Genomic DNA, 20,829 nt, shown 5'->3' on the forward strand with positions numbered 1-20,829 from the left:
CACTATTATTTAAGATAACAAGCCAATGTTACTTGAAAAAAACAAACAAAAAACTATGTTCCTGTCTACTGACCATGTTACCTACATACCTATATCTCCATTTGTTGCAGATTCTTTTCTAAAAAGTATGCTTTTGCAAGAAACATTGACCAAAACCAAACCAAAAGAACCAAAATCAAACCTTAAAGCCAGTGAATATAAGAAGTTTATTCTACATATGATAACAGCTTTATTGCCTCCATTTCAAATAAAAGGTGCAAACTGCTGTTTGTAGCCGATACTGCTTTACACAAAGGAATATTTCAATGATTATTTTTCTTTTCTGATGAACTTCCTTTCTGAAAGCTTGTTTTGGCACTTCTTGTTTGTTTGCCTTCAAAGAATACATAAACTGTTTCAATGTTTTAAATGAAAATATCTCTGCTCTGCTTTCTAACATTATTAGGACTACTCATCATTAAGGATTGAGTCAAACCTGTGAAGTACTTAAAGTCATAAATATATTCAAGATAAACACAGAACAAAATCCTATCATAATTTTTGATTCAGTCTACTAAAAAACAAGACATTATGCTTTTTGCATCTGCATAGTATGAAACATTTAGAACTCCCCACCCCATTCTTTGTCTATTACATTTATCCAGTTATACAAAACAATTCCTATCCAAACATTGAAAAAAAAACAAAAACAAACCAAATCAGAGCTAGTAAGTAGAAAGACATAAAAACTGCAAGTTGGATCTGTACTTATGTAATACCCTTCACCTCATGTCAGAATCTATCTGCAGTAAGCCCCACTTCCATAAAATTTGCATTTTATCCTTCCTACTACAATCCTAGTATATTAATTCACTTAACGATCGCTAGATGAAAGAAATTTAAGTCTTGAAAAAAAGACCAAAGTAAAACGCAGGGGCCACGCACTGCTCCCGAAGTCTCAGTGGGGAGTGAAGAACCCCCCAGCCCTGCTACCACCAGGGGGACTCGCAGGGCTCAAACACTAAATAGGGAGGAAATTGAAAGACTCCAAGGTATTAAGAAAGTGATTTCTGTAGCATATTACAAGCAATTGGAGTGCACATGTTTAGCATCCTCTTTTTTTTTTTCTTTCTTACATGACAAGATAAGATGAATTGCAGGAACAGTTGCCTATTATGTTCCCCCATGATTGCTTTTCTTTTTCAGCTGTGATACTGTAATTCCCTACTGAATCAAAAAAGCGCATTTCAACACTTGGCACTGTCAGGCAATAGCCTGTGATTCCCTTTCAAGTTCAGTTCTTTACATGGCAGATAATAAAAAGGGGTAGTTGCAGGAGGCATGTTTCTTAAACTGGTTTTGAGTTACCACCATGGCTTTCATGAGTTATTTACACCTGAAGTAAGAAGTATTTCTTCTATTTAATTTTTTTTTTCAATGGCAACTATGGCAATATATTCTTCCATTTCTAAAGACTATTTGCCTGTCACCACAGGTTACCAATTATTATGTGCCATTCAGAGTTACATACATGGCAAACAAAACATTAGAACTATCAACAGAAACAATCTCTTCTATAAAGATACTAGTTCCAGTAACTTATCACCTTTTTTTTTTTTCTGAAGAGCTGTGAATTCTACTGAGGGTAGGAAATATCATTATCAACTTCAAACAGATTAAAATGACAGTGGTGTCAAAGCTTTATTAACCAGCACCAAGTACATCTTACCTCCCTCCATCAATCAGTTAAAAAAAAAAACTTATTACCTGTCTCACTTTTTTTTGGCCTAAAGGTGTGGTCTGTAACTAGTTATGTGAGAAACTGGAGCACTCTGACCCACTAAAAATGTTCTGCAAGGCTGGCCTAACAGAAGCAGCAGCCAAAGAGCATAGGCATTTTGAGAAGAAAAGAAACACGTAAATGTTACATGTGAGATGTGTTGCATAAAAATAATTTCCAGTAACCCAAGCAAGGTAGGTTAATAATCAGCCTCCGCTTCAATTATGGGTGAGCATACTATTTCAATATGAATACTTTTATTTTGAGAAGAAACTTTTCCCTCTGGTCCTAAAGGGCACAGTCCCTCAATAGATAAATAGTTCCTATTAGTAATAAAAAAAAAAGAAAAAGGCTTCAAGTTCAACTAATCACAGCAGCTCAGACAACTTACATAACGAGTAGATACAGGGAAAAGGATTACTTATGTAGACACTACAGTATGGTAAAATACAAGGTTTCACATCCTCTAGCCAAGGCTAACCAGAAATTAATAGTAAGCCAGACATTAAGCTATCTTACCAGGCAAGGCAGAATACCTCGCCCTTTCACAACCAGAACTATTTGCCTTTAGCTATTAATAGCCTACAAATACATGTCATTTCCTCATGAAAAAACACTGATTTCATTCTTAAAAGTCCAAATCTACAGTGTAAATTTATCTAGGTACCTCTACATTTTTATTTGGAAAAGAAAGGTCAAAGAAGAAAGCACTGCTCTTTTCATAATTAAAGCATTTTCTAGTAAGGGAATTAAAAAAAAAAAGAAAAGGATACATTTTTAGACTTTCTGTGCTAACTTGTAGGGTTACATGCATTCATTCTAACAATTCCAACCACAAAGAAGCAAGTGCTCAAGCTAATTCCCTTCCCCCCCCAAGACAGTTCTCTGCTGTGAATCTAAAAACACATCATTCACAATAGGATTTCATTAAATATTTGTCATTCTCTCCTTTAATGCTTTTGTAGTTATGGCAGTTATTTTACATCTACAGAAGTACCCCGCAGAAATTCACAAAGATTTTTTTAGCTTTCCTTATTTTTCTTGCAACTCAGTAGTTTAGCTTTGCTACTTTTTATGACCTATAGATTCTTGACTTTCGGTCGAAAGTGCAAGTTAAGCATCTCCTCTAGCCTGAAAATGCCCCTCTCATGAGAACAGCCTTTTAGTGGAGCATACAAAGCATAGGATGCAAACCTAAAGCAGGTGCATCGTAGAAAATTACTCAGACAGTAAGCTGTTCCCACAGTTTCAATGTGACAAATTAACAAACAAAAAGCCAACATACACTAGACTTTTTTTCCCCCCCTCTTTCGACCGGTCTACAGCATTTGGGTTTCTTTGGCAAATAAACGCATCTCATGGAATACCGGAGGGTTAAAGCTGGGGGTTCAGCCCTAAACGATCGGAACTGGCCAAGCCGTTCCCGGCTCCGACCACTCGCTCCCCGCAGAGACACCTGAGCAGTGCGGGAGCGGTGAGGGGGGAGCGGGCAGCCACCGCGGCACCACCCGCGGGACCCGCTCCGGCGGGGCGAGAGCAGCCACCGCGCGGAGCCGTCACCTCAGATGCCTCCCAATCTAGGTCAGCCGGCTGCGCCGCGCTGCCGGCACCGCTCCCTGCTTCCCCCGCCTCGACCCTCTGCGCCCTGGCACTCCCTTGGGTTTTTGGGGGGGGGAACAGCCCTAAAAACAGTAACAACCCCGCCAGCACCTCGCGGCAATCCCTCTCCCGGGCGCCCCTGCCCCGCACGGCGCCGCCGGCCGCCCCCGCCGGGCCTCCACGGCAGGACGGCGCGGCCCCGGGAAGCCCGTCGCTCCCACCGCCCTCCCCGCCTCGCCCCCCGCCCGCCCGCGGGGCCGCTTACGTTTTCTGCACAGGTTTCCGCCGCTTGCGACTGGCGTAGGTGACATTGGGGTTCATCCTGCCGCGGCTGTAGCGCCCCGCGCCGCGGGCACCGCCGGCCGGGGGCCGCCGCCCCTCCCGCCCGCCTCGCCCCGGCTGCCGAGAGCGGGCGAGCCCCACCGGCGCCGCAGCGGTCGCCTCGCTTCGCCCGCGGGCCCCGGTCCTGCTGCCCGCGGCCGCTCGGAGCGCGATCGCTCACTCGCTCGCTCGCGGTGGCGGTGGCGCCTTCCCCGGCCGGGCGAGGACGGGAGGCGGAGGCGCTGCGGGGCGGGATCCCAGGTGATCGGCGGCGGCTACACCCACTCACCGCCCCCGGAGGGCACAGGTACGGGGGCGGTCGGGGCTTTCCAGCGCCGCTCGCCCCGCGTCTCCTCGCCGAGGCGATGCTGGTTCCCTCTGCGGCGGCGGGAGGGTGCGCGGCCGGCTCTGCACCCCAGCGCGGCCGCCGTCTGCTGGCCGAGCGCCTGTCAGTGTGCGCGGCGCCGGGACCGCCCCGCCCGGCCCGGCCCTGCCCCGCGCCCGCTCCCGGCCGGGTCCCGCCCCGCCCGGCTGACAGCGCCACCGCCCCCTCGCCGGGGAGGCCCCTCGCGGCGGCGGCGGGGCGGAGGGAGGAGGGGGCGGCCGAGCCGCCATGTTGGGAAGGTCACGCGAGGAGAGGGAGCACCGGCGCGGCAGCGGGGGGAGACCTGGGAGGGCTCCAGGATGGGGATGGGCTGGGGAGAGGGAAAACCCCCGACCTTCTGGTGGCCGGGGAGGGGTGCGCGGGGGGCTCCCGCTTCCAGTGAGAAGGAAGGTCATCCCCGAGCGGTCGCGTAGCCCCAATAACAGAAAATAATCGTGGCAAAAAAAAAAAAAATGAAATCACAGCGTTCAGGTTGAAAGACAAATGACACCAGCTCAGCGGCACGGCGAGGCCCATGTCTGTCACTCCTCCGCCCCCTTTTTCCCCCCTCCTCACCTCCCCGGGGCTGACACCGTCATAGCCGCAGGTCGCCCGGCAGATAAACCCGAAATAACTCGCGACCGCCCAAAACAGGGGGTTGCTGGGGAGAAGCGGAAAGGCACCGGGCTCCACCGAGGACAAGGACAGCATGACACCTGGGGACAGAACGGGAGTCATTGGGGGCAAGGCTGCCCCTCGTCAAGCGCCGGAGGACCGGCGGGGCTCGCTGACCGAGGGCGCTGCTCATCTCTCATTAGGGGATGAATCCCTGGGTTATTACACTGGCATTTTCGGCTAAACACTTGTTCCAAAGGAAAGAAGCAGCATCGTAAAGAGTTACTCCCGAACTGCAGGCAAGGAACACCGTCCGAGGAGAGCCCGGTGCCGCTCTGACCCGCCGTCGCTTCCCCCCCGCCCCGTTCTCTCCCTCCGGTCTCTTTCGCCTCCGCCGCCGCAGAAGCATAAGAACTCTTCCTTCGCCCGGAATAACCGCAATAAATTTTGTCTCAGCGCTAAACTTGGGAGCCTGGGAGTCGCCCTGTGTAAACACGGGCTGTTCGCGGTCACGGCTGAGACGACAGCCGGGAGGAGCTCCCCTTTTCCTCCCCTTTCGACGCACCCCCGCCCCGCGGGGACGGCCCTGCACCGCCGCCGGAGCGCGACCGCAGCTGTGGGCTCGGTCCCCCCTGCAGCCACCGCGCCCAGCGGGCGGGAGGCTGGGGCAGTGTCCGTGGTGCTGGCCTGGCTGCCCGTCCGCAGGGTCTGGCCGGGCTGTCAGCATCGCACCAGCGGCAGGAGGCTTGCCCCTTCCCTCGCTGTTTGGTGGAGCCTCGATTAGACAAGCGTTTCTCCTCCGCTCTGCTGACGGAGGCGATAACTGAGGCCCCGGTATTACCGTACGGTAAAAACGTGGGGGTGTGCAAAGCTGGCCCTCAGGCACAGCGGCTTTCCTTGGGGCGGCGTCCAGGAATCCCGGGGGTCTCTTCGGGACAGGCCATCCCGTCCTGCCGGGCGCCTCCGCGGGCGCTCGCAGCGGGCATTAGGCAGCACAACGCGCGCTTCGTTACCAGCTTAATTGTTCGGTTTTAGTCTCCTGGGATGCTATCCCAGAGGCGAAGTACTCTGAAGTCACAATATGCAGATAAAATTAAAACTACCTAAGCCTTAACGATGCTAGTGGGCACTTGTCAAGTGCCAGGGGTTCGTCAAATTATGTTTTGAAAAAATATGTCTTCAGCAAACAAAACTTTTGAAAAAATATAGTAAGACAACTTTATGCCTTATGAGGTCAATGCTTTGCAGTCACATTCCTGCCACATTCCCAGCCAAACATCTTTGCAGAGGATGCCAACTCTATGCTGTCTGCTATCTCTCCTCAGTCCCTTTCCTCTTCACTCTTGATTCTCTTCACAAGATCCTACCAGCATCCTAGAAAATCAGGCAGGCAATACTGTACATGTCTTACTTCCTTCTTTTCTCCAGTCCCTTTCTTCTTTTGACTTTAGGGCTGAAACTGGAAATTCACGCACTTTTTTCAATCCAAACACATCCATCTATTCAAGCACTTAGTTTCTTCCAGCCTACGCTTCCCTGTTGCTTTCAGTGCTCTTTTCAGCCCTAGCCTCTCCCTGCTCACTGGTTTCTTTCTCTGTCATCACAAGTGTGTTGTGATCACTCCATACAACATAAAATCCTGCTCTACTTTCGTTCTTCTCTTCACCCACATTATCTTTGTGTTGAAAGCTTACAGCCATTGTTCAAGACTCCTCTCCTAATTTTAAATCTAATTTCTTTCACACTGTCTTTTATTTCCTCACTTTGATATTGAACAAAGTCTCTAGTGACTTCTTATTCTTCACTAGACTTAAAGATCCCAACTGTTCCATGATCTTTTGTGCTACTTAGGTAGCAGAAAAACACCTGTATGTATGCTGTCTTATTTGCCAGCTCCAAATGTACTGGGGGTTACATGAAAAAGGCAGTAGGCTTTAGCTTCCCATGATAGATTTCATCTCCCAGTTCCCCTCTGGGGCCATGGGACTTGCATGGTGCCAGTGAGGTACTGTGGTTAGTCTTCAACTCCCTGATTTGGAAATAGGGAGTAAAGTAAATTCATGCTGCTAGGCAGATACTGCATCCTCTGTGCATTTGCAATCCACTGCCTGCTGTTAGAAATCCACTCCTATGGATCAGCCACCTTTAACAACAAATAGGGGATTTCAGATGTTCAGTGCACAAAGAACCACAGAATGCACAGAGAATGTCTTTATGTGTCACTGGGGCCTTTTAGACATTTACCTAAAAATTTCTGTATCACATTATCCACAACTTTTGCAAATCTGTCCTCATCTGATGTTCTTGCTGTCTCTTTGCCTAATGCATTGTCTCAGTATTTTCTATTTGGTAATTTGGGTACAGTAGATGTCTTGCCTCATATTCAGTGTAAAACAAGCACAAACTGCAACCTTAGAACCTTCGCTACAGTATAAGATTTTTGTTGGACTTCTTCTTTTCTGAACTAATATTTTCTGAACTAATATTTTGTCAGGTTTAACTTTACTATTCAGGTGTTTTACTATGTCTAAAGAACATAAAATAAATTCTATCAAACCGATAGCAATCACTTTTCTCCTCATGCTCAAATCCAGCATTTTTTCCCTTCCAGTCGTGAATCATGATGCCATCCAAGGATGAGATTTTTAGGAAAAATGTGTTACCTGTCCCCAGCATGTGTGAGGTCCAGTAGCCTTTGTGGTTATTATCCTCTGAAGCTTCCAGAGCTCTTACTTGTCAGCAGTCACTCCTGCTGCCCTAACTCCAAAATGAGCAATACACTTTTGTTCCACACAACTCCATGTCCTGTCCCATTTCTGCTTCTCCTGCCCTGAAAAGTCCCCTCCTAAGATCTGTTTCCTGGCTCTGCACTCATTTCACAAGGCAGGGACTGTTTGGAAGAGGGAGGACTTTTACTAAATGGACAGAAATTCCTGAGTGGGCTGTAGTTTCACAGGGTCAGTACGAGACCAACAAAAATCTTGTCATTTGGGAGGAATTTATAAGAATTATAAACACTGCTTGTTATCTTAGGGTCATCTCTGACTCATTTCTAGCTTTTATCCTACTCTTTCTGTCTGTGTCCAAAATTTTACTTCCCTCAGCTTAATTCTATGTGCTGACTTCTAGATGTTTGCAGTGCAAATAACACAGAAGAAATCTCATTTGGTTATCTGTGACTTCTTTTCTGCTTCCTTTTCTGCTTCTGGAGACAAGGAAAGAAGATTGTGATTTAAAGGTGTTATTTATGCATATCAGATTTTGGGGATATACAGAACTACTGTTGATTTAGCTGTTATTTTCCTTGTTCTGCTAAGAAAGAATATCTATGGCAATTCAGATGAGCTGCTACTCTTCCTGCTCATTTCAGGGAAGTAATCATCTATGGAAGTTGAATCAGAGTCAGTGAATTGCCTACATACTTATTCTTTGTTGACTGGGAAGGTCACATAAACATATCACTGAGAGAAACAAGGATTATTGAGGAAAATTCTACCCCAATTTTTAAGACTTAAGAAGAAATAATTATTCAGAGAAAAAAGAAATTCAGCAATGAGGCTAATAGTACAGAAGCCTCATTTGAAGGTACTAATTGTACTGTGTACAGTTTTAATCAGATTGACAAGAAACTTCCCCCTCCCCCACCCCACTATTTGTATTTTTGTCAACACAGGACAGAACCAGCATATTCTTTTTCTTTTCTCCCATCCCTGCACCTGGCTCCCCACTCCCACTACCTTTGCAGGTGCTTTAAAATCACACCCGGTTTCTATTGAGTATTTAGTTTGGGGAGCATTTCCAGAAGTGGAAGAGCCATATAAAGGATGAAAAATATGAAGCATAATTAGTATTTGGGCAAATAGACTATAATCCTCACATAATGGTTAGTGCTGAAAGGTCTTTGTTAATAATGGTATTTTAATTATTTTAAATTCATTGACTTGCACTAATCCAATGAAATCTATAGTCTTAATTGTTCCAACAGAGCCGAGGAAAAAATTCTTGAGGAGACAAAAAAACACATTTAGAGACTGTGCTCAAGATTTTTTCATGTGAAAAAAGTTTGAGAAATTACTAAGCATTATCTGTAAGGCAGTATCATGATTCTGCTCAGATCTTATGATATGTAGAGCAAAAAGCATATTTTATCTGTAAGCATAGGAATAAAGGAACAATATTATTATGGAGTACGTATAAAAGTCAGTACATTGCTTACTATTTTCAGTTTTTTTCTCATGTGCAGAAACAAGCAGAAGAGAACAAGTTTATATAGAAATTGCCTCTCTGTTCAAGAGAGCTCCCTTTTTTAATCTGAAACTGAAAAGTTCAGAAGAGCTATACAGATACAGCAAGAAACTTGAATGAACCTTGCCTGCCTAAAACATTCAGGAAACCTTTTTTCCCACAAGAATTAAAAGTAAACTTTATCGTATAGCTAAAATAGTCTTACATTATAATTCCCAATGAGCTTCTTTTTTGTCCTGTAAAATAAAGAGCCGCTCTTTATTTTAATCCAACATAATCTACTCCCAATCAAGTACTGGGAGACATAAAGCAATCAGTCACAAGTCATCCCTTTCCAAGGGCAAGTCAGGATGACCTGGCAGAGCCTCTTAAGCAAGACAGCAGCAGTTAGATACCTGTATGACCAACTGCCACTCCTTCATTCTCCTCTCCTTCCTTGTTGATGGAGTAAGTTTATATTTGCTACATGAATATGCAAAGAGTTATGTCTACAACTACAAACCTATTTAAAGAAAAATACTGCTTCTGCATATCTTGTATGATATTTTCTATACTCAAACCACCAGGATCGACAAATAGGTTATGTTCCCAGGATTCTTCCCTGCCATTGAGGCTCACTGGCACACAATGAATCAGATCCAGACTATTATATTTTCTTAGATTCCAAATGAAGGTGTCCGCACGCAAACTGCAAATGGCCAATGGCCATTTGCCTGAACTGCCCCTGATAATCATGTGGAAACATGCCCAAACTGTCTAAAGGTTGATTCTAACTATTTAAAACTACCAATAACTGAGTTTTAACATCCTGAAAGTTCTACTTCTTCAATTTACTAGTACAGATATAACCTCAGAGTACACTTCCAGTACTTTTGGCCATAAATGTTACAAATAGCCTACAATTACCAGTATGCAGAAATAGGAAAGTTTTGGTAATAACAATAAATCACCATGACAATCAGCAAATGTGGGCAGCATATGATCCAGCTGCACCAAGATACGATCTTGCTGCACTGAGACCTTCTGTTCTGTTATATGCATAACAAATACATAAAGAGCTGATCATTTTACTTCTGATTTAAAAACACTACTGAACTATATTTATTAACAGGGCTTTGTTGCTAAATTGGCTTATAATTTTAACAAAACCTGTGGTTTGAGAGGCCCTGAAACAAGCTTACAATTATGATGGCTAACTCAGTAGGCTGCAAATTTTCTTTCTGCTCTCATTAAGAGGAAAGGGTATACACAAAGTAAGACTAATGAGTTAAAAAAATTATCTAAATTAGAAGTGACAATGCAGTTGCCATGCCAAAGTTTAATTTCTGTACCAACAAACCTGAGCCAATTTTAATAAATAAAGCTAGTTTTAATGAATTTTAATTTAGCCTTATGAAGCCTTTCCATGACTAAGAAAAGCTACAGGTATTGTATTAATTGTGATTGTAATTGTCATTTTAGTGGGACTTCTTATCAAATCCAGTAGGTATACGAAGAGAAGAATATGACAAAAATACAAATAGATACACTGATATCTAAATGTCAAAGGCCAAGGCTAAAACCAACGCAAGATCTGTATGACTACACAGAGAGATTTCCACAAACATAATGTATAATTAATAATAGACTAAAACAAGCAAACAAGAAAGTCCAAACATAGTGATTTTAATACCTACTCAGGAAATAGCCTGCTTGGAAATAAAAATGAGGACTGTGTTAGTTACATTCAAATTACTTTCATTGACGTGATACAAAATGCAGTCATTCCTTGAGTTCATACTTCTCGAAAGCACGGTGTGCTGTACCTGTGTGACCCCTGATGGCTAATTGCTCTACCCATCATTTAGAGCCTTCTGTCGCAAGGAACCTGCAGCCTCCCTGGGTAACCTGTTCAGGGCTTACTCCTAGAGACTGTTTCTCATGGAGCAATTGTAATTTTTATAGCTTTTGTCATTTAGATGTCTAACATTTTCCCATCCAGACTGACTACGACTTTCCATCATTCCAACAATTAATTTTCTTTGATTTCAACTCTGACTGAGACACCTGAGGAAGTGAAGAGAGGAGAGAAGACAGTGACTCTGTTTAAGGCAGGAAAATAGGGAAGGAACTGCCTCTGAAGAATTAAAGGCAGCATGAACCCAGACAGCTACCACATTACATAGAGAAAACAATAACACTGGAGAAAGAGTAGCAGGAATGGATATCTTTTCTGTGGGAAAAACTTGAATGCTTTTATTCTGCAGATAGTAGTCATGGCATGTTATTTCTTCTCAGCATTAAAAGAGAACATGCATGTACTGAAAACTGCCCACAAACCATTTGATGTGTTGTTTGCTTTATCCTTTCTATTTTTTTCCACATTTATGCTGTTAAGTGTTCTAACCAGACTGTTTACATGTATCCCTAAGCAAGCCACAACTGTTGCTAGCTACATATTATCTTTATAGTCTCATTATCTCTGGTTGTCTGAATTCTGTCTGGCTCACAGAACTAACTTGTAGTATTTAACACTTGCCTGTAGTGAGTCTTCTAAAAACCTTCTAATCAAGGTGCCCTGCATACAATATAAATATTTTGCTCCTTAATTATAGTAACTGGCATGTTACTTTTCACAACTAGCTACGTAGCATCAGCTTCCCTGTAGAGCCTCGGGTGTTGTCTGAAAAGTAAGATTTTAACAATCTCAGCTATGCAGAAGCTGTCTCTTAAATGTTTTTGTGCTATAGACATATAGAAGAACCACAGACCAATGTCTAGAGTGTTCTTTTGCAGTGCAGAATGTCCTTTAAATATTTTTCTATTCACAATAATAAAGATACTGAATAATGAAGATACTGAATTAGAAAGCTATCTGTGCAGTGAAAAAAAGCTGTTCTTCTGTTTCTTCTAAAGAATGTTGCCTCCTTTACAATTTGTGTTCTATATTATATATATAACATTTTAATGTCCCTGACAAATAAAATACTGGCGTGGATAAAAATATCATGGACACTCTTTGCAATAGAAGATTTTATTTTTAGAAGTGCTTATTTTTAAGGTATGTCTTTAATCTTATAAAAAACAGTAGAAAAAACAGCTTTGAAACCTGCACATTGCCAGTTGTTTATGTCAGTGGTCTTAGCAATTCTAGTAATCTCAGCACGTTAGTGTTCAGAACTGTTCTTCAGTGTTTTGCACAAATATTCTTACTGTGTCCCTGCAGCTACAATAGATTGAATCATCAAGCTTTAGAAGTTTATCATTTTCCTTGAATAGTCAATGGAGCTGTTGTCTAGACTATCTGCCAGAGATAAAAAAGTTGCTCATTTCAGAGTTATAAAATATTGCTTGTTATTTCTGAGGGCATATATCTAGAGCCAGTTCACAGCTTCTTTCATAGGGAAGACTTACTAAAAGAGATATTCTAGAGGCAGCAAAACTCCAGCAAACGTGAATTTTTCATCCAGGATTCCTCTTATAAGAATTCCCTGAGTCCACACTTGGTAAATTTGAATCTGGGCTCTATCAGCTTACAAAGTTAAGGATGAAGTTTCTCTAGTAATGGGCAGTGCGATAGATGATCCTTCAAAAGTGATTGCTAGTCCTTTCAAGGAACACATTACAATATTTTGAAGTAGAGTGGGATTTGAAAAGAAACCAAACAGTAAGAACAGAAATTGGGTGAGGTGATCTATGTTAAGAAAGACAAACAGCTGCATGTTGGACTATGAGCCTTTCGGCTGACCTTCAGGCTTGGCTGAGGGTGGCCTGTGGTCTGCATAATGTCCCAAGACCGGTGTGATACGCTTTCCAGAGATGGAAGAGTAATTCCTGCTCTTGTTGCTACCTCAAGCCTAAAAAAATCAGGCGTTGCAGTTGAAGATTACTTCAGTTATTGAAGTTAACTTATTGAATGAAATGCAGCAACTCAGTCAAATTTTCTTTTTTCTTTTATTTCCTAGTAAACATTCCTACTATCCCTACAAAAATATAAATAGTATAATAATATGAAGTGAATGGAGTCTATGCTTCATCTAGTTCCCTATTTCCATCAGATCAGAATATCTGGCATAATCTTGTGCATGTTAAATAAGACAATACCAAGTTTTTTTTGGTGCAATTATTAATTCTTTATCTGATAGAAGTAATTAAGCATCTCTATACAATCTTAAGATGTTTAACAATAAAAAAGGTCTTGTGACAATTTATCAAAGTCCCAGAAATGTGTAAGTCTTACTTTCTAAAAGTGGAATTCATACAGTACATTCCTAGAAATGCAACCAGAATTGAATGGGAAGATAAAACTGATGAAAAGGAAAGAGAATAAGCACAATGGATAAGGAAATACAGAAATAGTAATAGGCCTAGAGCTAAAAGAGATGATTATTGAAAAGAGGTGGTTATTGAAGAAAAACTGGCAATGGCTAAGGAGAAATTTGTGACCAAAAAGAAGACATTAAATAAAAAGAAACAAAAGAGAAAACCAAAGAGTTCCACTAGTAGCTCATAGAGCCATGGAAGCTATTATCTTGTAATAATTCATTTAGGAAAGTCAACCCAGGATTTAGTGATCAATATATTGTAACATTAAAAAGAACTTTCTAGAGATTTTCATGCTGGTAGTTAAAGTGGCAAAGAACCAAACAAGGAATTCTACGAATTTAACAGCATATGTATGTTTGCGGTATCTGGGTCATTGCCAACATCTCAGCTCTACTTAATTTCCTGTATAGATGTTGCCTCTTACACTCACGTTCTAGAATTAGCCAGTCCAAAAAATGGACAAAGAAAGGGAACAATATAGGAAGAATCTTCAGCTTGTTCCCATAGAGCCTACTTTTGTCTTTTGGCTCCACAGAGCATCTTGTGAATTTACAATAATTCTTCTACAGTATTGGAAGTGTATGCCCTCAGGGAAGGGCATACACAGGAAAACCTCCAGCTCCCCCACCATGCAGTCCTTCTGCAGTAAACTGAAAAGAGAAAGCCTTTCTAAAAGGAGACCTGAAAACAAATTTACTTTGGGGTATTAGTCTTCCTCTCAGAACCTCTCCCCAGCAACAATTGTTTCAGCAGTCCATGTGCCAGAATGTTATGGCTAGATAAAGTTTGTTCAAGAAGTATTGCTACCCTTGTATAAAATATTTTTGTAATTCCCATAACATTCTCAATATGTAGCAAATATGTATTTTGTGGTCTCCATTGTTTAAGGCCAAAGTTTGAACTAAAGTCATGACAACATTTATAATGGACACAATGAGGCAGTTATCTTCATCAGGGCAGAACCTGGTAATTACCTTATGTGTGTTTTCCCCTTGTTTTCCTTCCCTTTGTAGCTATACAGATGGAAGAAACACAGCTCAGTGGGTTTTTTTGCCCTTCATCTCAAATTTTTCTAATCGTAGGCAGAGCAGAATAAAAAAAATTGCAAGTTTAGGATTTTAAGCCTAAAATAGTACAGTTCCTGGTGGTTGGAAATATGGTTGTCTTAAAATAATGGCTGTGGGTCACCTGAGCTGCTTTTATAAGACAAAAATAATAAGAATAACAAGAATTTCAGACATGTTTGTGCCATTCTATTCTTGTTATGGTTATTGACACTCTGAGAGTTTGCTCCTTCAACATCTATGTACATTCTATCCATAAGCAGCTAAATAGTTGCTACCACAATGGAATTTCACACAGGTATGATGGATGAGGTTAAATGTGATGATGATGCTGTAGATAGTTTAGGCTTGTGGTGGCTAGAACCACCTACTAGGATCCTTCCAAGTTTATTACAGCTGCAGCCCATAAGCAGTGAAAACTGCATTATATATATATATATATGCATCAAACTCTCATTCAATGATTTGTATGTGCCTTACATACAGTCAGAAAACCAATAATTTCTTACATCAAGTTATATGCAAACCTACAGTCGAATTTTCCACAAATGAATAAATGATTCTGGTTTAAGCCGAGATGTGTTATGGGGGAGAGAAAAGAAATAACATCTTTTTTGCTGTTGAATTGCTAGTATTAACAGTCAGCTTTTAATGGAGTGGTATTCACATGGCATAAGAACATCCAGTATTGGTAATATTTGATATATTATATTCATTTACTTGAGCTTCTTTCACACTGATAACATATTTGAATGTATCCAAACAGCAGAGGTAATATATGTTTTCTGAAATACTCAATAAAAGTAACATAACTTACAGAATAAGCTTTGAACAGTACTCCATATTCTAACTCACCTGTGTCTTCTTTATGAAATAAAACATTATTTTTGAGTAGCTAGGTCATTTCCATCTATAAAAAGCACAGAAATCACGGTGTTTAGTCTGATAATATTTCCCAATCCCTTCAATCTATTTAGCTTAACAGATGTACAGAGGCACACAGATGGAAACAAATCAGTCCTTTTCAAGCTTGGTGCTCAAGAAAATAATCAGGACAGCAAGCTAGCGACACTATTCCTTGTCTTCTTTGTAACTGAAACTGTTGCAATGGTGACATGGGAAGCAAAAGCATATTATTTTCTAGAAAACTATGGTTACGGTGTGTGTTACTTAATATTCAGCCTATCTCATTCCCAGGAATCAAGAGAATCCAGTTCAAGAGAAGAAGTGGCTGTCCTACTCAACGCTGAGCATCATGCTGCTTCTGTTAAAATTAGTGGTTCATCCAAACTGCAGGTGCTGTTCGACCCTGAGCCTGGGTGCAGGTGCTGGCTGGGATAAGGTGAGCTGCAATTTTATATAGTTTTCTCTCTTCCTCTTTCCTTATTTCCTATTCTCCAGTTTACACTGGAAGAAACATCAATAGGAAGGTTAGTCAGTGTGTGCTGTGCATCAAGGTACCTGAATTGCAGAATCAATTACAAACTACTTGAGCTTGGTAGTCTAACTGTGATCCAGGAAGAGATATTACTGAATATAAAATCAACAGAAGATAACCAATGATGACTACTTTTGCAATTTCATCATACTTTTTTAAAGAAGTGATCATACTTTTTTAAGGAGTAATAGGATTCACTCGAATAGGAAAAAACATCCAGTGGTGCTCTTTGGTTTGATGAGCAGACACCTGTACTGCCAGATGTACAGATCCTCAGGCTTTTCTACCTTTCAAGTCAGTATTCTGCAATCCAGTCACTCTGACCAGCAGTGAGGTAGCAAATATTCAGCATGGCTCACTAAGGAATTTCAGCTGGGATTTGACCCTACAGGACTTTTCTTGAGGGAACTTGTCACAGCGTGTTTCTGCTGACAGAGGGCTTTAGAAAACAAAGTAATTTATATTACTTTTTGCAAGATAAAAAAGCCTTTAGGAAAAGTAATAAATGAATAAATCCTCTTTGTGAGCAAATCCCACCACTTAAAAGAAAGCAAACAAAAAATCAGCCTGGTTTTTTTTGAACAGATGTCAATGGCATATTTTTGATAACATCTTTCTTTTGAAACTTCCACCTATTTGAAGGATTTTTGATATTTGTAGTTTCCCCTGATCCAAGGATTACTGATTTACCTAGGTTGTATTCCTGCCAAACACCCTTATCCCAACCTACCCAATGTTCAAACACTTTTCTCGATAGTTTTGAAGAGATAGAGGAAGTTTGTGCCAGCATCATTATTGTACCTTTCTATCTCACTTTTTAAACTCTTTCTTTATTGCTTTCTCTTATCTAATGCCTTGCTGTTTAGCAGACAGTCAAAAAGACAAAGCCAAACACATTAGTCATTGAAAGCACCTCCCTCACCCTTCATCAGAATCTCTTTTGTTTCTTTTGCAGCTGTATATTGCACAGACACATTCATGAAATCACAAACAACTTTGGTTATTTTAAAGGCATTGGGAAAACAAGCAACAAGAGAAAAACAAGTAAAAAATCCAGAAGTAGAAATATCCCATTTAACTGCTTTCTTACAGAAATTAAACTATATTCTCCAAGAAAATGTTTGATATGTCTAAATTAAATAAATGGAAATTGATATTACATGGAATGAAAACAAGTACTTTTTAATGTAATTGTTCTTATGAAAATGCTTACATGAAGTTTTACCCACTGTGACACTTACTGTATAAGGAAACAAACACAGAGGTTGAAATTAGAAGATATAAATAATTCTAATTTATAAACATGATGTAAAATTACAGATGTAGTGTGTAAGTTTAGGCTTATTCCAAAATATAGACTCTTTCTTTTTTTCTAGAGATGAGAAAGAAAGATGGGAGAGAATCAGAAGAATCATTTATTTGGGTTGAATCGAAGTGGCAATGTTTCAGACTTGCTAGAAAAATGAACATTTCCGTATCTCCAAGCTTCTTTCACAGAAGAAAATTCCTCCATTTGGGCATGGGTCAAGATTTTGAACCTTTGGAGTAAACACTTTAAAAAGCACTGAAATTCTTTTTTCAATGTCAGCTGAAAAGAAAGTCAGGATTAGTGCTGAGTGGATTCTCTGAAATATGTGATCTCATACATACAATAAATAAACTGCTTGGATCCAGCTCTACTCAAAATGGATACAAATTTGCTTTTTGCCATGAGTGTATACAGTACCATGCACAATGACTCCAGCACAATTCAGGCTCAGATTTCTAATGGAATCTCAGACACATTTCCCACGTTACTTATTCCACAAGCTATCAAGAGTAAAGAAATAGGCATCAGGTTATATTCTGCATAATAATTAATACATAGATTTGAATTATCATGAGAAGTTGAGTCTTGAAAAAACAGAATTAAATTGAATATCCTTCCTGAAATCTGACAATTATGGAATACCTTACATTCCTTAACATATCATATTACAAATAAAATAACACAATTAACAGATGATATAGGTAATAGCAGTATCAAAACCAAAACCCAGGAGCAATTTATTGAGGCCCAGTCACCAAATCTTCTGAAGAGCTGCTGTTACTGTGTGGAAAACAATAAAAAGCAGAAGAAGACTTTTCAGAGAAGTGTTTTAAAGGAATCATTGCTCTTATGTGGTTATGTTGCAAGCAAACATACAGTTAACAAAACACTAATTTAAATAACTATTAAACCATAAAAGTTTCTGAACCATGAAAGTACTGCATAAACCCTGACTAGGCAAAACCCTAAGTCAAGCTTATTTTCTTTCATTCCATATTTTCATCCTGGAGGGAAACAAAGTCAACCATCTCTCTCAGTTCTCCCCACAGAACCTCCAGGAGTCAAGTGTTTCAAGATCAACAGAGGTAGCAAGAAATCAGGGGGGTTTAGGGTTGTTTTAAGCAACTTCAGAGGGCAATAGAAAATTCACATCTATCCTATCAAGCACTGTAGCAATCATTTAACAACTTCACTAGGAGTGAGCTGAGACTCACAAATCCATATGGCCTTAGTCTTAAGGTGAAGTTCCAATGGCTCTGGTATTGCAAGCAGCAGCTATTAACAGGTGCTTGTTCACCTCAGTTTGTGAAGAAGGAAAGAGGTCATTATTAATATCAGTGTAATTTCATGTTTATATATGGTACAACTAAATAGTTACAAAAAAAGTTACGAAAATGAGGAGAGAGAAAAATCCTAGAATACAGTGTTTAGGTAATATTATCCTCATAGAATCAGGCTACATGGTGGGAATGTGCCTATAAATATTAATAAAAATAAAGCAATAGATAGTATTAAATAAACATAATATCATGTCAATAAATTGGAAAGACTAACCTGGAAACAGCACAAAAATTGTTTCCAAAATCAAGGAGAACTGATCTAAAGCTTTGAGGCAATGAAGTCGAAGAGAGGTTAATCTGATCATGCAGCAATCCTTATGACCTCTTTATGTTGATAGGATCATTCCTCTTAAGCGGAATTAAAACTTATGAAGGAATAAATATGCTAAATTATGCTGAGTTGAAAATGCTTATCAAATTATATATTGCTGAAAATAGCTGTGCTGTGAAGGCTGCCCATGAGACAGCACTTGCCATCACTGAATCACACTACCTGCTTCTGAAGGCAAGGTGCTGAATGATCTGCTTCTGCAGGAATCTGTTGATTTTCCCAGAATGTTGCCTTACTACTACAGTAGTCTTCTCTCTTCTCCAGCATTTAGCAGACCACTATGAGGCCCCTGGGTTTTCCATTTGCTTCAAGTAAAAATAATGCTAATGAAATATCAACCAGATTCCATGTATGACTGGTCTAATTTTGCCATACTGAAATGAGTAGGTGCTCTTGTCTTTTTTGTATCACAATTCATAAACAGACCTGGATGTGTCAAGAAAAATTTAAATTAAGATGCCTATCATTTAACATTTTGAAAGAAATCCAACAAATCCAGAATTTCTGATACAGATTGTGAACACAAGGTTACGTGTAGTGTGTATAAACATTGAACTAAAATTAAAAAGCTCAATCAACTTTAATGCTTTGAATCATCTGGAAGTCAAAAAACATTTTTACAGGAATGGTGAATGAACTGAATAAAAGGGAAAACAGATTAAACGAAAATGCTTACATGAATATTTTTCTTTAATTATGATGTATTGCTGTTAACTGTGTTCACTTCAAGCTTTTAGCTCATTACCATTGTGTCTTCCTTTGGACACAACTAATCAAATTGCCTCAGCATAATTTAATTCTTTTGGGCGTAATAAGCTTAATGCTTTATATAGCAGTGCTAAACCCAACAACTGTACAGAGTCCTGTAAATGCGAAGAGTAATTCGTCACTGTATAAACCAGCGTGCGCAATTACCCCAGTTTAGACAAAGCTATAAACTACTTCGAGCAAGATTTCAGAGGTGTCAGTACGTGGAACAACACAAAACTATTTGTGCAAGACAACTTTCCAGCCACTAAAAATGTATTTACAAATTATGGGTGCATTTCTTTTTATTTTGCAAGACCCCACAACATAGCACAGTATGGAGTGTTGCACTCTACGCACACTAAACACTCAGATGCAGTTTCAGAAATATTTTAATTAAAGTTATCAACGACTTGAAAATAATTGCACTCAAACATTTCCTTACTCTCCTACCAGCTGTGAAAATTTCTGAGTAATAATGCTTTCTGGGAGCGAGATGGGAGAAGGAAGACAGCTCATAGACACTTTTTATCGTAATGCTGAAGGCTATGTCTGTAGCTGGTATGCGATATAAAAAAAGACAAAGTATCAGGAGGTCTGTTTACCTTTTTTTAAACCCAATGTGACTACTGAGTATACTGACAAATCTCCTATGGAAAAGCAACCAACCTTTTATTTAAAATATAGAAAGATATTTTACATATAAATATATTTTTAAAATCTTGTTTAACTATAAGAATCAATATTTGCATTGATATCATATGATTAAGTTAGCAGTTTCTTTTGGAGTATAGCTACTATTATTAAGATACACTTACAATATCTTTTATATCTGAATTTCTTTTCGTAAAAGTTTTTCTTAAATTTCCTTAAATTGAGAGTCCCACCTCCTCTCCTACTATAAAGGATCAGTTCTGGTAGACCTATTTAAAATTGCAATAAAAAAATTTGCTATTTTTGCTAGATAGACACAGTTATTTGTATTATTAGTAATAAAGGTACACAGTTCACCTCCTGTGGTATTTGCTATTTGCTTTTTTAATTTAAAAAAAACAACAAACCAAAAAACCCCAAACAAACAAAACCAAAATCCCCCCAAAAAACAACAAACCAAAAAAAACCCCCACAAAACAAAAAAACCCCCCAAAAAAACCCCAAACCAAACTAAACCAAAAAAAGAAAACAAAACAAAACAAAACAAACCCAAAAAAAACCAAAAAAAACCCAAAAAAACCCTAAAAAACAAACAAACAAAAAAAACAAACAAAAAAAAAAAAAAACAAAAAAAAAAAAAAAAGAAAAGAAAAAACACCAGAAAAACTGTAAACAGACCTGAACATTTCAGGATTTTGTGTCATGATGTAATTGTGTAGGGGTTTGTGTGTGTGAATT

At 40.0% G+C, this 20,829-nt stretch overlaps 1 protein-coding gene and 2 long non-coding RNA genes across 3 annotated transcripts in view; 2 read left to right on the forward strand and 1 right to left on the reverse strand.

Annotated features, from left to right (window-relative positions):
• The window catches only part of AHR (aryl hydrocarbon receptor), a 59,352-nt gene extending 55,597 nt beyond the window's left edge, over nt 1-3,755 (reverse strand). Inside the window, 1 exon segment of the mRNA XM_064675828.1 lies at nt 3,624-3,755. Coding sequence (XP_064531898.1) covers nt 3,624-3,679 — 56 coding nt within the window. The 5' untranslated portion in view covers nt 3,680-3,755.
• A 159-nt stretch (nt 3,756-3,914) lies between these two features.
• LOC135424523 (uncharacterized) lies at nt 3,915-5,121 on the forward strand. The gene is made up of 2 exons (XR_010435259.1): nt 3,915-3,986; nt 4,698-5,121. It is a non-coding gene; the product is annotated as an uncharacterized LOC135424523 (long non-coding RNA).
• A 2,046-nt stretch (nt 5,122-7,167) lies between these two features.
• Nucleotides 7,168-17,396, forward strand: LOC135424525 (uncharacterized). The gene is made up of 2 exons (XR_010435260.1): nt 7,168-15,614; nt 17,087-17,396. It is a non-coding gene; the product is annotated as an uncharacterized LOC135424525 (long non-coding RNA).
• Nucleotides 17,397-20,829: the final 3,433 nt, after the last annotated feature.

Source organism: Pseudopipra pipra, chromosome 1, assembly GCF_036250125.1.
Source record: "Pseudopipra pipra isolate bDixPip1 chromosome 1, bDixPip1.hap1, whole genome shotgun sequence".
Taxonomy (NCBI): Eukaryota; Metazoa; Chordata; class Aves; order Passeriformes; family Pipridae; genus Pseudopipra; species Pseudopipra pipra.